The sequence below is a fragment of the Gallus gallus genome, chromosome 2 (assembly GCF_016699485.2).
Source record: "Gallus gallus isolate bGalGal1 chromosome 2, bGalGal1.mat.broiler.GRCg7b, whole genome shotgun sequence".
NCBI lineage: Eukaryota > Metazoa > Chordata > Aves > Galliformes > Phasianidae > Gallus > Gallus gallus.
In genome coordinates, this window is record NC_052533.1 from 43,101,868 (window position 1) to 43,116,657 (window position 14,790).

General features: G+C 35.8%; 1 protein-coding gene across 1 annotated transcript in view; it reads right to left on the reverse strand.

Moving 5' to 3' along the window:
• The window catches only part of KIF15 (kinesin family member 15), a 36,065-nt gene that overhangs the window by 3,248 nt on the left and 18,027 nt on the right, over positions 1 to 14,790 (reverse strand). Inside the window, exons 18-32 of the mRNA XM_015281734.4 lie at positions 14,112 to 14,219; positions 13,308 to 13,413; positions 12,739 to 12,904; positions 11,260 to 11,410; positions 10,170 to 10,252; positions 9,682 to 9,757; positions 9,333 to 9,419; positions 8,367 to 8,471; positions 7,419 to 7,541; positions 5,791 to 5,937; positions 4,823 to 4,930; positions 4,308 to 4,472; positions 3,778 to 3,887; positions 1,279 to 1,351; positions 628 to 665 (exon numbers count right to left, since the gene is read on the reverse strand). Of these exons, the coding sequence (XP_015137220.1) occupies positions 628 to 665; positions 1,279 to 1,351; positions 3,778 to 3,887; positions 4,308 to 4,472; positions 4,823 to 4,930; positions 5,791 to 5,937; positions 7,419 to 7,541; positions 8,367 to 8,471; positions 9,333 to 9,419; positions 9,682 to 9,757; positions 10,170 to 10,252; positions 11,260 to 11,410; positions 12,739 to 12,904; positions 13,308 to 13,413; positions 14,112 to 14,219 (1,646 nt within the window). The remainder of the gene's footprint in view (positions 1 to 627; positions 666 to 1,278; positions 1,352 to 3,777; positions 3,888 to 4,307; positions 4,473 to 4,822; positions 4,931 to 5,790; positions 5,938 to 7,418; positions 7,542 to 8,366; positions 8,472 to 9,332; positions 9,420 to 9,681; positions 9,758 to 10,169; positions 10,253 to 11,259; positions 11,411 to 12,738; positions 12,905 to 13,307; positions 13,414 to 14,111; positions 14,220 to 14,790) is intronic.

Consider the following 14,790-nt stretch of genomic DNA (forward strand, 5'->3'; position numbering starts at 1 on the left):
AGCACCTGAAGCAATACAGATGAGCCTAAGAATAACAGGAGGAGCAGTTGCAAACTAGTTTTTACCTGCTAATTCTGTATTTTATTTCTTGACTAGTATCTGTGGTGTGGCACACCTGAATTGCTAGCACTTTTCGTACATTAGTGCAAATACAGTGTAGGAACTGTCTCATAAGTAATTCAATTACTCAAGCTGAAGTGCAATAGAAATAAATAGCATAAGAGCATTTGGATGAAGTTTAAAATTACAAAATATTAACAGTGTTAGTAAAGAAATGAGAAGTATTTCAGTTGCGTTTGAAAAGGAATGTGCTCACAAGTCACTGAGTATAGAAGTGTTCAAAACCTTATCTTGTAAATTACTTTAAGCAATTCAAAACGAAGTCTCCCCTAACCTAGGCTTTGCTTATGCTTCCACCTCTTTCAGAGCATTTCCTCATACACTGTGAACCTTTTGGAAAATGTAGTAACAGGTGCTACCACCACCTACTGGTGAAAAAGAGTAAGAACTCAATGTTACTCAATGTATTTGTAACTTCAGACAAGGACTTGACTCCTTAAATACACATTTGTGGTATTAATGAGTTTAATGCAAAGTCTCCAGTTCACTGTGCAATATTAAACTTACTCTGCTTTGATTTTCATCATCTCCTCCATTGCTTTGTTCTGTAAAAGTTCAAAATAGTAGTTACATTCATTATGTTTAAATTGCTTGTATGTATATATATGCATTTTGCTTTTTGTTTTCCAAATTATTTGTCATTCACCTGATGCCAAGTATCTCATTCCAGACACTACCAAAATCATCCTGTTACCCAATAATTCATATCTAACATTCATTATAAATTCACCTCTTGGCTATACGCACATATTTCCATCTCATGCCAGCACAAATGACCCATACTCTGCCCGTTCATACACAGGACAGCTAGAGCTGGAAGTTCTGCCTGGGAGATGTATTTCAACTTCTACTGTGATATTAAGCTTCCCTTCGGTAGAGCCTTGATATTAGCAGGCGACACAACCTCCACTTTCCAGCTCTATGGAGATGAGTCAGATTTAATTATCTGAATCTGTTTTTGCTTATTGTGCAACCTGATATAAAGTTTACTGGAGTTTTACTATGATAGGAATCTTATGAGCTGAGCACCAGGGTCTGTAACTGTTAGAAACCACTAAAAATCAATACTTGTTTTACTGGCATGAAATAGAAGAAAACATGAGTAATACTTCAGAACAGGGAAACAGCAACCACTGCGTGAAAAGGGTAATGCGATACCTTTGCCAGTCGTTCTTCAGCAATCTCCTCCTCTTTCTCTTGGAGCTGCTGAACATCAGTGTGTTTCCTATCACTGGAAGGTCCAAGAACAAGAAAAGACTTTTGCAAACATAGGAAACCAGTTGTAAAAACAACCACTTATCCAAATTAAACTACTGATGCATATAACTGTCTTGACACATCTTTAGGCTCAGAATCCTGCATCATCATAAAACAACTCCAGAAAGGTATTAACTTTTACATTCCAAGAACATCTCGTTTTCCTTTGACAGACTACAAAGAAACAGATTTTTTAACAAATTCAGGATTGAGATGGATGTCTTATGAGTTGATGGTGCTCACTTGCACACAGACTGCAAAAAGGAACTCCTTCATACTAGATCCTTGCACAGTGGTGTTGCCAAGTTAAAAGTTAGAAGTTTTGTATTCAGATGGCTGGGAAACTTATTTTGTTCTTTAAACGTGATATCGGATGGAAGTAAGTAAACCCTATGAAGTTAAAATAACCACTCCAAAACTACACACCACTCGGGTCACTTAATTCCTGTTGAGCACGTTGATTAATAGTTACCCTAACTTGACACAATTTTAAAAGTTCAGTGTTTTAGAAACTTAAAATCTTTGTAAGCTTACCTTACTAGGGGAATTTGTTGTATCTGGTATACATATACAGCCTCAGGCTGAGTGACTGCATGTGTGTATGTATGGGAAATGTGTTTTTGTTTTTTTTTAAACACTTTAACACCAATTGGAAAGGTCTGACAACTTCTGAGATAATTGCTTTTCCTTGATAAATTTCAGTACCACCCAATTCCAAAATGCAGCCAGCTTCTAAAGTGGCTGGAAAGAGCTACATCCACCTCTATTTGCTTATATTCACTAGATACTTAACTTTAAAAAGCTCAGCTATAGTATAATTGATAATGGCTGAGACATTCTAGTACTACACTACTAGACGGCCCATACTACCTCAAAAGCAATGAGAAGAGTGTTCCAGCTTAGCTTTGCAGAGGTGAACGCTCACCTTTCCTGGACAACTACTCTTCCCTGCTTTAAGACTACATACCAGAGCAGGCACTTGGTCTCATCACACGTTCTTAAACATTCTCCAGTTCAACCCAAGATCTCTGCAGTTTGGTTTTTTTTGTTACGTGTGACACCAGTGATCAAAGCATTTTGCTTTCTAGTATCATACTGCACAAGAGGTAACTACTCCCTGCTGCTATCAGCTGTTCCCACAGTGTATGAAGTATGTCTCTGTTGTGAATATTCCCACTTGAAATATTGGAGCCTGATTTTTCCAGAGCTCCTATAACCTTCAGTCTATTCAAACCACAACTCCCATCAACTAAAAGCTAGGAACTGGGACTGCCTGTCCAAATTACATCTCAAGGTCTCCTGTCAAGAAACCAGCAAATGAAGAACATAAAAGCAATGCTTTTCCCTGAAAGAAAATAGGGCCAAGTGACCTACTCGACAGCTCTGTCAAAAATGAAGCCATATAATTCAGTTTTCCACAGCAATCTATTTATATATAATGTATATGTATGTACGTAATATGTGTTGCCAGCAATGTGGGCTTGCAGCTCAGAAGGCCAACTGTATCCTGGGCTGCATCAAGAGAAGTGTGACCAGCAGGCCAAGGGAGGTGATTCCACTCCTCTACTCTGCTCTCCTGAGACCCCTGCCTGGAGTACTGCATTCAGTTTTGAGTCCTCAACACAAGAAGGACAGGGAGCTGTTGGAGCATGTCCAGAGGAGGGCCACAAAGCTGATCAGAGGGCTGGAGCACCTCCCCTACAAGGACAGGCTGAAAGAGCTGGGGCTTTTCAGCCTAGAGAAGAAAAGGCTCTAGGGGGACCTGCCAGTACCTAAAAGGGGCCTACAGGAAAGCTGGGGAGGGACTTTTTATAAGGCCATTTAGCAACAGGATGAGGGGAAATGGCTATAAACTGGAGGAGGGTAGACTTAGACTAGATATTAGGAAGAAATTCTTTACTGTGAGAGTGGTGAGACACTGGAGCAGGTTGCCCAGTGAGGTTGTGGATGCCCCCTCCCTGGAAGCATTCTAGGCCAGGCTGGATGGGGCTTTAAGCAACCTGGTGTAGAGGGAGGTGTCCCTGCCTATAGCAGGGGGGTTGGAACTAGGTAATCTTAAAAGGTCCCTTCCAACACAAACCATTTTACAATTCTGTATCTACTGAATCCATAAGTGTTCAAGTAATGTGACAATATATAACACACTGTAATAGCTACTTGTATAATTACTTTATATTCTTTTTCCTCTGTATTTCCCATATTAAATGCAACAAAGTCTTATAATTTATGATTTAAAGGTAGTAAAATTTAAAGTCAGTAGATGATTTTCATAGAAAAGGCTGAGTCAATCTCTAATTAAATGAGCAATACATGAGATTGTATTTCAAATAAAAGCAGTATATTTCAGTTTATTGTACTTAATTGCTTAAAATTAAGAGTTTTCTTTTTATTTTCTTTTACCTGTTCTTGCTTAGTTTCTGAGCTTCTGTAAGTTGACTCTGTAAATTCCTGTTGTTTTCCACCAGTACCTGCATTTCCAAACGCAAGCTCTCCAATTCATTTAATTGTTCCTAAGAAAGTGAGATTGAAAACATTTCATGTGAATACCAAATGGAGATTGCTGTCTCTGTAAAATAGAAGACAAAGCTATTTGTCCAAAAAGAAGTACAGTCCTCTGGCAAAGATCTGCATGACCTTTCCATTCACAGCTTTATTAGTAATTTGATTTAGAAGTCAGATAAGTTTCATTACTAGAGATGATGTTGCCATTTGACACTCATGAACAGGAAACCATTCATTCCTTAGGGAAGACGAGACATAGGGATTTCTCAAGCAAGTTGTCAACATTTGTTACAAGCCGAAGAGAAGACCAAGAACTGCCTTCCTGCATTAACAGACAAGCTAATAAGCAGAGCTCGTTAAAAATCTGAACTCTGTACTCTGTCTTACTGTAATCTTAAAAATTGATGATAGAGTTTAATTCATAGTACCTTCAGCCGTAGAATTTCATCGTTTTTAGCTCTTCGTTCTTCATTCAGTTCATGTACCAGGTGCTCCAGAGTGATTGCAGAAGCCCTCCTATCGGCTATTTCTTGCTCATGAGTCTCTAAGATTTTTGCCAAATTCACATCAAAATTAGGGGGAGTTTTCGGACACTGGAAAGGTAAAAAGCAAAACAAAAATAGTCCAAAATGATTAGTCAAGAACTGTTTTCACACAGAATCACAGAATGTCAGAGGTTGGAAGAGGCCTCAAAAGATCATCAATCCCCCAGTTTTCTCCTGTGTATTGGTGAGGTCCTTTAATAAGAGAACATAGATTAATAGATCCCTGGCAGAAAAATCATCAATAATATATAAAAGCTGCAAACAAGGTGGATAGGATTTGACCATTCTTAGATACACTGTATTTTCTGCTCCCACTGTGGTGTAAGAAAAGTTTAAGTCCCTTTCAGTGAGTTTTAATAGTCACTATAATGAAAATGTTTCTCTTAGGAATGTCATACCTGAGGAAATGTTACTGTAGATGAGTCCACAAAAAAGCTGTCTATTTGCTTCATTTTGAATTCATATTCACTCTTCCTCTTCTCTAGTTCTTCTGTCATTTTGTCCAACTGTTAGAAATCCCAAGTAGAATTAAATTAGCTCAGAATAGTCACAAAACATGAAATAAAATAGCAACCATATCCCTATTTTGAGCAAGACAAATACATGTTAATATATGTTATCTTTGACATCGCTTTCATAATTGTTTTCTACATTTACCTATTAACTATTAATCATTTGACAGTTGCACATGAGCATTTTTTGTTAACATATATATAATATATATAATGTGTAGCTAATTTGAACTTTGTTTGCAGGTGTTAATGGTCAAAACATGATTTGATACAAATATTTTACTGATAGTTTTAGACAACTCCCTCAATATGCCAACGAGATAAAATGATGCATTTCCAAAGAAATGTATCACTACTGGAGTTTTTGCCAAAACAAACATGTTAATTGGCACTGTAATAGTTATGGCAATTAGAGTTAAAATCTGGATAAAGCCTTAATGTAGGCTATTTGTCTGCAAAGGTTCAAAATCATTCAGACTGCATCATGCACAGAACTCAACTGTCTCCATTACATAATGATCCTGTTTGTGGCTAAGAGTAGAAACTAACCCTCTAGTCTGTATCACTTAGAACCTCAGGTTTCTCCATCATTATGCATACTGATCATTTTACTCTACAGAAATATTTATCTGTGAAGTTGATCTCAAGATACAATTTCCAAAATATTTAAAGGTTACCTATCCTTTGCTCAAGAGCTTTTGAATAACTACTTTGATTTACAGTAAGCAGCGTTGTTCTTCAGGAGTACAGAGTGCAAGATGTTCCAAAATTACAGCTAAAATATTCTCCGAAGTTACTGTTGATCACAACCCACTCCCAGGGAGTTAATTATCAGAAGAATTTCCATGTTTTACCTGTTCCCTGAGTTCCTGGATTAAAGCTTCTTTCTCTGTTATGTCTTGCTGTGCACACTGAAGCAATGCATCATGTTTCTTAGAGGCCTCTGTCAGTCTTATCAGCTGATCAGAGGTATGATGCAATTCTTCACACAGAAGGTCCCTCTATTTTAAGTCAGTGGATGAGAGAAGAAGGAAACAAAGTTACTACTATAAAGCAGTTGCTTCAAGGTGTTTTATCAATCTTAACAGCAGTGACAACAGCTAAAAGCACCTCCCCTTTCCTTCCGTTTTTCCTTTATGAAGCACAGCAACCATTCACCTATAAATTTCTTACTTTGGCAAGTTTTCCATATCCTTGATTTTGACTACAAAACAAAAATATGAGAACTTGCATGGAATACAGCTGCGGTTAGATACTTCTGGGAGATATTTAGCATCAATCACTGTTCTTAAGAATAATGCATACTGAAAAAACAGATACAACTCTGTAATGAATTAACTAGAAAAAATGTAGAGAAATGCTCAATCAGCAATTACAGACTTTTTAATGCATTGCTATTGTGTAGACACCTCTGAATTTATTCTAAGATCTAGACTCCCGTCCCTCATCTGATGGGGAAATCAATACTTCCACTAAGTGTGCTAATCTGGAAGAAGAAGCAGTTCTTTGTATTTCGGATATCAGCTTGGATTAGAAGTGATGAGATTTTCCTGTCCATCAAAAAAAACAAAGCTAGTGACTGATGTACAAAGTCCAAGAATGGGAAACTCTATACTTTCATCAGTAGATAGATACGCTCCGGGATGACAGTATATTGAGATAAACTATTTTCATTTAAAAGGTAAGTAGCAAAACAAAACACAGTGATTCATTTGGCCAGCAACTTGGTTTAGGATTTCATAATGTTACGTTTAGATATCGCTAGCAGTGAAGATAATCTGCTTATTAAACTTAGTGAATATATTTAAGAATGGCTTTTGAGAACCAAACACTGCTCTGGCAGACTTTATTGGTAGACTACGTTGATAGGACTAAGCAAATGTAACATGAGTGATTATCTTGTAAAATCTGAAATCACTTCTAAGGGCAGACTGGTGGCTTTGCCTGAAGGGTGTGTTTACCAAAATAATGGAGACAGCAGTAACAGGAAAGACTAAATTAAAAAGAAAGACAATTTTAAAAAGCAAAGCTGTACTTGCATCAACCATGCAATCTAACTAAATTGTTTTCCAGCAGGTGGAGCTTTAGTTTAAAATTATGAGTAAAGAAGCTATTGAATACAGTAGCCAGTGGGGGAAAAGAATACTGAACATAATATATTCTTCTACCTACTTTAATTCCTCAGCTGCATCATCTAATATTACCATTAAATTCAGCTGATGACTCCTCAGTGGCCTTAACAAAATTAAACCAGACTTTCAGCATAGGCTTTTAATGAAGTAGCTTATAAAATATTTATGTCAAGTAATATGATAATTTAACAGAATTTGTCAGGTATCTCATTAAAAATTCCTTTAAGAGCAGCCTAACCAGTTTTATTTTGAACTGAAATGATGTTAAGTTTTACACAAGTATGTTAGGCAAAAAAAGCATCCAATTAATCTGTTAAATAATCATCACACACCACCATAAATGTTTTTACCTCAACATTATCTGCCATTTGTCTTCTCTCCAAGGCTTCCCTCAGTTCTTCGATCTTCTTCTCCTGATCCTCTATGATTCCTTTGCTTTCTTCTTTTGCAGCCAGAACAAAATTATACTTGCACTAAGAAAGAGATTAAATTCAATACAGAGCATTTTAGGAAAACCTGTTGTAAAAGCAAGTTGGCAAACGCAGAATAAATAAGTGCATATCACACATCCCATAATGAGAACTACAAAACATTTAAAGGTCTCATTTGTGTCAATTAAATCAGCGACTTGTCAAATTGTTCAAGCAGTATTATTAAGAATGAGTTGTCAGAACAATGGGAAAAAAAATTAATATATATTAATCGCCAAAACAATTACTGATAAAAACATGCAACTGTACACAGAAATTGTTCTCATGAACATTTTGTCAGTAGTTCACTGACATGTAGCATTTAAAGCTGTATATCAGTGAACTGCATCATGGGTTATACCCCATCAGTCTGCACGCGGAATACTTTTTAATAAAGATGTATAATGTTTATTAATATTCACATAAACACTTTAGGGCTGGTGGGTTTTTTTTGATGTAGAAGATAGTTATCTCAGCTACATAAAAATTCACTTCCTCACAAATGAATTTACAATTCTGCTTCAGTTGCTCACGTCTGAAATCACCATTTTCTGAGAAAATCTAAATGTGACTGTCAGCTGAGTGTAGTTTACAGGATGTGAATAGGTCCCCTTAGAGACACTGCTCTTTACCCACCACGTGGAAAGAGTTCAGTTTTCAAGACAGCCTTAGGCATAAAATGTTCAGAAGATTTCAACATGTCAAAACAAAGAAGTTTCTTTCTAAAACACTACAGCAAGTTATGCTGTTTGAGACCCATGATAAGACATGTCATTGCCTTCCATTTCTGAGAAACGACACCATGTCCTTCAAAATGACAGAACATACATTTATATCCTCCAGCTCTCTTGTTAGCCCATCTATGGATTCAGTTTTATGATTAATTGAAGACCTCAGCTCCTGGATCTGTCTCATCAAGTCAGTTACAACTTCCTGCAACGTAAAAAAAAGAAGGTTAATCTGGATGCACTTTTTCTTACATTAAGAACAAAAAGCATGTCTAAAATACACGTATAAAATGATATATACATGCATGCTTCTCATTACTGAGCTTGCTTTGGTGGATAATCTGTCGATACCAAATTTCAAACAGACATTTGAAAATGAGGCTCCAATATACACACGTAAATGAGTAACAGGAAATAAGTTCCTCAAGTTTTGTTTTTGTCTAAGGACTTATTTAAAGAATTACGTAACGTGCTGCGTTTATTATAAGAGATTAGTTCTCAGATTTATACCCAGGCTGTGATGTGCTTCCAACTGTACTATAGTTTCAGGTTACATTTATTTGTGAAGTAGAAAGATGCATTCAAGAGACACCACTGAACTGACAGTACCAGATTCTTCTGACCTCCAATTTTAATTTTTTTTATTTTTGGCATGGAAAACCTTTAAGTGTATAATATGTATATTTTCTGAGTAATAAAAGCACTACTGCTTTACATACAGCATCAATACTTGTGCTGTGGGAACTTCTGCAATTTAAGCTTTCAAAACCCAAAGCCATCTTTTCATCAGGGGATCTATGCATCATTTCCACATAGGATGTTTTGTCCAGCAGAGAGCTTTAACCTTTGCTCTCTTTTTCCCCCTTTAGTTATCTAAGCACATTAATTTCCTACCACCCCACAAACTCAATGCCATTAAGTGGTAGGATGTATTTTATCTAAATATACAGCCAGAATTGCCTAGAATCACAGAATTACCAAGTATAATAGAAAGGTTCTGAACTTTTAAAACAGAGCATAGAGTTACGTGCAAAGGTAGGTAGCAGTAACAGAAATAAACACAAACCTTATCCGCATCATTTGTCTTCTTCAAAGAAACAATAATCTCTTCTGCAGCAGCCAACTCCTGTTCTAATTTCTGCAGTTTTTCGTCCTAGAAGAAATAATATTATGAACAGACTGAATTACTTTTGAAACACACTTTAAGCACAAAGCCAGGAAAAAAAATGGAAGAAACTAAGTAGTTCACCTTAGCGGAATAATTAAGAGTAGCTTAAGCTTAACAATCTAAAATTTGAGAACTCCAAATTTATTTTGCTGATATCTAAAGAACAGTCAGCTTGCCAGCAGAATTGCTAGTAACATACATAGAAACCCATGAAAATTGACTTAGTCGTTCAGTTGTGCTGTCGTACCTGCTGTTCACATCGTGTCAACATTTCAGATGATGGTTTCTCCACTTGTGCCTTTTCAAGTACTTTCAAGAGCTCTCTGGAGAAGAGAAAAAAAATATTTCTCATGAGAAATATAATCGGTACCTAAGAGAGCTTTTACATGAATCAAGTCATAAACGTTTATTCTCATCTGCACTTAGTTAAAGAACTCTGCAAAAAATAAAAAAATAAAAAAGCTTTTCATTATCATACAAGACCAATAGTTATGTTCACAGACATATACTTACCTTCAATGGGAAGAACTATACTGGCAATGAAAATACATCTGCAATGTTAACTGGAATGAAAACAGTTCATTTTTACATATTGGGATAAAGCAAAACGTAGTTATGTCCATCCATGTGTGGACAAACACTTCTAGCAAGGTCACCTCCAAAACACAAAACCTAGCATAAGACAAAACCAATGAAGTTAGATGAAAATAAATGACACAAGTAAGCAAAACTCACTTTGAATTTTCTTTGTCTTCTTGTAATTGTAATCTTAGTTTCTGATTATGTTCTTTTTCTGCTTCCAGGAGTTTTAGTAGGTTCTAGAACATAGAAATATTTATCGTTACAAGAAGTTAAAATATAAGGCTTTTAGAATAACTTAAAATTCTAAACAACTACTATGAAATAACTGGAAAAAGCAAAAAACAAACAAACAAAAAGAATCCACAAAACCTTAATTGGAAAACTGTTTAGAATTTGTCCAGGAAAAGGCTAAAGTAAAGTCTTAGTTATGATTAGAAATCAGCTCAATGTTCCTCAATATCCAAGTCTTAAAAGGAGAAATCAGAATTTTCCAATATAGATTAATTAGAAGACAGGGAAAGTTGTTTCAAATTTTAACCAGCAGTTCAAGATATTGCACTAAGAGAATTTAAAATCATGTTTTTTCAATCTGTTAGTATTGCTTTAGACACCCAAAGAGAAATGTTACAGCAAACTTGCTGAGTAGGCAAACAGCGTACACTGCAGAAAACCAGGAAATATCATTTACAAAAGCCCTTGAGCAACCTTATTGCTGTTTTGCAGTCACTGCAGTCTGACAGTCTTTCAAGGACAGCATCAACTAAATTGCAGGACAATGAGTCCACACAAAAAAGCATAAAACATTTTAACAAAATTACATCCACTATAGAAAGCAAATTCTTTTACTTTTTTCCCCTCTAAGAAGGAATACACAAGCTCATTTTAGCTAGCACTAAGATAGAAGAGTGATGTTTAGATGTCAGGGTTCTTTTCCAAAGCAGTTTCTTATTCCTTTACAAAACTGGCCTATTTCTTTCAAAACATGCAGAGGAATTTATTCAGCCCCCAAACCTGCTACTACATCGTGGTATTGGATCATTTCTTCTAGACTGTATTTGCAAAAATCTTGTCCTAATTTTTTTATTTTTTATTTTTTAAAGAAAACCCTCTGGTTTTGTCTGCAAGAGAATGCTAGGAAGCCTATTATTACAGTGGAAGCTATTATCAGTGATATAACAACAGGAATTAAGTAATTTGGCTATAAGTAATTGTATAACGAAGTCTTCTAAGAGCTTTTTCTTACACAGAGCTCAGTTTTCATTGCTTCAGTTTCCTGTCGTCTGTCCTCAAGCTGTTGCTTCAGCTGATCAGTCTCAAACTTTGTCACTTCTTGCAAATTGTCATAGTCATCCTGAAGGCTTGCTTTTTCTTCAAGATTCTTCTCATATTCCAGCCTTTATTTAAAAAGGAAAACACCACCAGGCACGGTGTTAACAGCTTGTTTCATTACAAAAACATTCCAACCAATTGTACTTTAAGAGCTTCAGTGAATCCACAAAGTACAGTTATTCTCAAAACAAGTGACTACAACAGAACTTCTTTCTAAACTCTGCATTTATGAAATAGGAAATTTGAATGGCATTAGCAGAGAAGGCAGAACACTTCTTCTGATCCCTAGAAATAATCCTTTTTTTTGGGGTTTTTTTTTTTGCTAAACTCTATAGAAATTTCAGTCACCTCATCTTGATAAGTGTTCAGCCATGCTTTTTTGTTTGCTTTTTTTTTCCAACTGCTGGACAACGAACTGTAGCTATTAGAACAGTCCTGGGTACTCATATCTGCTTAGTTGGTATCTGGGCTAATTACCCCATATAAAGCCTTTGTATACTCTAAAGGGAAATAATTTCTTCAAATTGCTACCCTGGAAACTTGCTTCAGTTGATCTTTCACAAAGGTGAACAGCAAAGAGGGATAAAAGGACAGCTGAACAAGTGTTAGGAGTCATGTTACTAATGGAGAGCCTCCAGTAAGAGCATATACCCTCCAAATAAATCAGTACTTTTGCTAATAAAGGCATCAAGGACACCATAACACAATTTCAATTGCAGGTTCCCAGTATCACAATGCATCACTCAAAAAACAACTTTGGATGAAACACGAGCCATTACAATGCAATAAATGTAGTTAAACTTTCCAGGCAAAACCAAATCAAAACATTAACAGCCTCCCCCCAAAACTTGTTAAGAAAAAGCACAACCAAGTCACACTAGTGATCAAAAACCTCAATCCCAACAATGCTTAATGCTTATTATTGCATGCAACACAGCAATACGTCCAGACTTCAACAGCCAAGCTTTGGTTTCTTTTTTTGTTTTTGTTTCCTTCTTTCTGTTTGTATTTTTAGATCAGCATCATTCTGTCATCTGCATCATGTGAACAGGTAGTGGAATGATAGTTAATTTTTAAGACTTGCCTTAAAAAAAAAAAGATTCATGCCTCCTTAGCCGCTCCTATCTTAAGCTTATAGGTATCTCCTACTTAATGGGAAAATGCTATTAGCAAACTAAAATTAAGGAAGTCTATTTAATTATCTTTCTGCTAATTTCATCACGTTCCATCATGCATCTGAAAAGAACTGGGGAAAAGAAAAAAAGGAAAGAACATCTAAAGTTGCTTTTTGTGCTTCTAAGAAATGCACAGTGCATTTCTTAGTCTGCAAGTCTGCAGACAGAAGATGCATTCAGAAGGAAGGTTAAGACATTTTACCAAACTGCCAACATACCTGACGCTGTCCAGCTTGAACTGTACATCCATATGTCTATCAGAAAGCTGACTCATCTCCTTCTCTTGCTTTTCCCTAAAGGCTCTGTATTCCAGTTTTACAGCAGACAGCTCCTTGTCTGCAGACTGCAGGACAATGCGTAAGTCATGGACTTCACTTGTTAATACTGAAAAAAAAATAAATGTCAAATTAATGTGAAAAGTCAATAAACGACTGATTTTGAAAAAGTAAAGGCAGAATCAAACAAATTCCATCAGAAAACACTGTACATCCATACCCTGCCAGAAGAATTTCCCCTTATTTTTGGACCACATTTTCTTTTAAAAATAACACATCCTGTACTCTATTCGTATCAGAATGAGTAGAGAACACTCATCAAAATTGCATACTGTAGAAGACTGAGCAGAGAAAAAGCTATTCTGCAACTATTAGAGATTTATTTTAAATCAAACCTGTGTGACATTTAAAATCTTAAACCAAATTAGTTACTCAGCATGTACTACTGTTGATTCATAACATGCAGACAACCTCAAAACTTCACATGGAATTTCAGTGTTTTGCAGACTTACTATCAGCCTTGCTCTGAGCATCTTGAAATTGTTTTTCAAGCAGTTTTATCTGCTCAAGTAGCTCCTCACGCTGTTTGCTCCAGTCATTCCTTTCAGATGAAAGAAGCTGGGAAGTAAGAAATTTAAATGAAAACAAACATAGGATGTTAAATAACAGAACTGTAACAAAGTTTTAGAATTGCTCATCAGCTGATCATAAATACAGTTTGATGCAGGTGAATCTGAAATCAATAGAAGTTCAAGAAAATATTTCAATATAACTGAAGAAGTTATCTTTTCTAAAGAGAAAAAGATAATTTTAAAGTAACACACAGCTTGAGAGCTGAAAACTCTAAAACGAATTTATCAGATAAAGGACTACAAGCCTTGTTTTTCCTTTTCATATTAAAGGAAGTGGTTAAGGAAGACTTGTAAAGATTCTATATATAAATGGCTTTTCAGCTCGTTTCCAGCTGAGGAGAGAAATATATTCAGCATTCTGAAGTTCAAGATTTCTTTCGGTGACTCCTTTCTATTTCTCCAGAAATAATGAAGTTGGCCAAAACCAAGCACTGACATCCTGATTGTCTGCTTATGTTTTAGTTTAAGATCCAGCCAGCTCACAATTCCAGCCTATTTATTATTTTTAAGCTGTGGTGCTATTTTAATTGTAGTCCCTGTCTTTTTGTACAGCCCTGAGTGATGATGCTACTATTTTTTTCAAAAGTCAAAAGGCAAGCAATGCTTCTGACCTCACTAAAAGACAGTAGGTTAAGTGTGGTAGATATCACTCAAGCATAAACCTACATTATACTGATTCCTCACCTCCTGTATTTGTGCAGAATGATGCTCCAGCTTATTAATATGTTGCTGCAGTTTTATATTTTTGCTTTCTTCTTCATCCAGCTTTGTCTGCATTGTGCTCAGTTGTTCCTGTGACACAAAAGACATTCAAAATTAGAACATTCAACTTTCTGTTACTCTTAAGGGCCATATGGCAGTCTGTGCATATTAAATACAAACTTTTTTTTTTAATGTCCTGAGCCAAAAGTAAAAATAACATCCAAAAACAAACTGGTAACTTAAGTAGTTGATTTCTTCTATTACCAACTAGACTGCCAGAACACAAGAAAATCCATCTGTGAGAACGAGAATTGAATCCTATAAGCACTTACATGTGTGCTTCATTCTTGGACTCACATTTATCTTAGAGATGTAAGACTTAAAAATGACATTCAAAATATTCACCAGATAAATTTCTTCTCATCTGTTCACAGAGTTGTGGCTGTTATGCATGCTCGTTTGATTTTGACTATTTTACAAGCATCAAAATTAGTTCAATTTCTAGAGAATAGTTCAGATAACTACGTAACACTCTTCTATGGCAAGCAATATTTGGCAGGTTTCTTCAAATAATGCAGTATTTTACATTATGCTTGGGGATCGTTCCAAACGTAGCTGTCACTTCACAATTATCAGAAAGATTCTTTAGAAAGGAGTTACC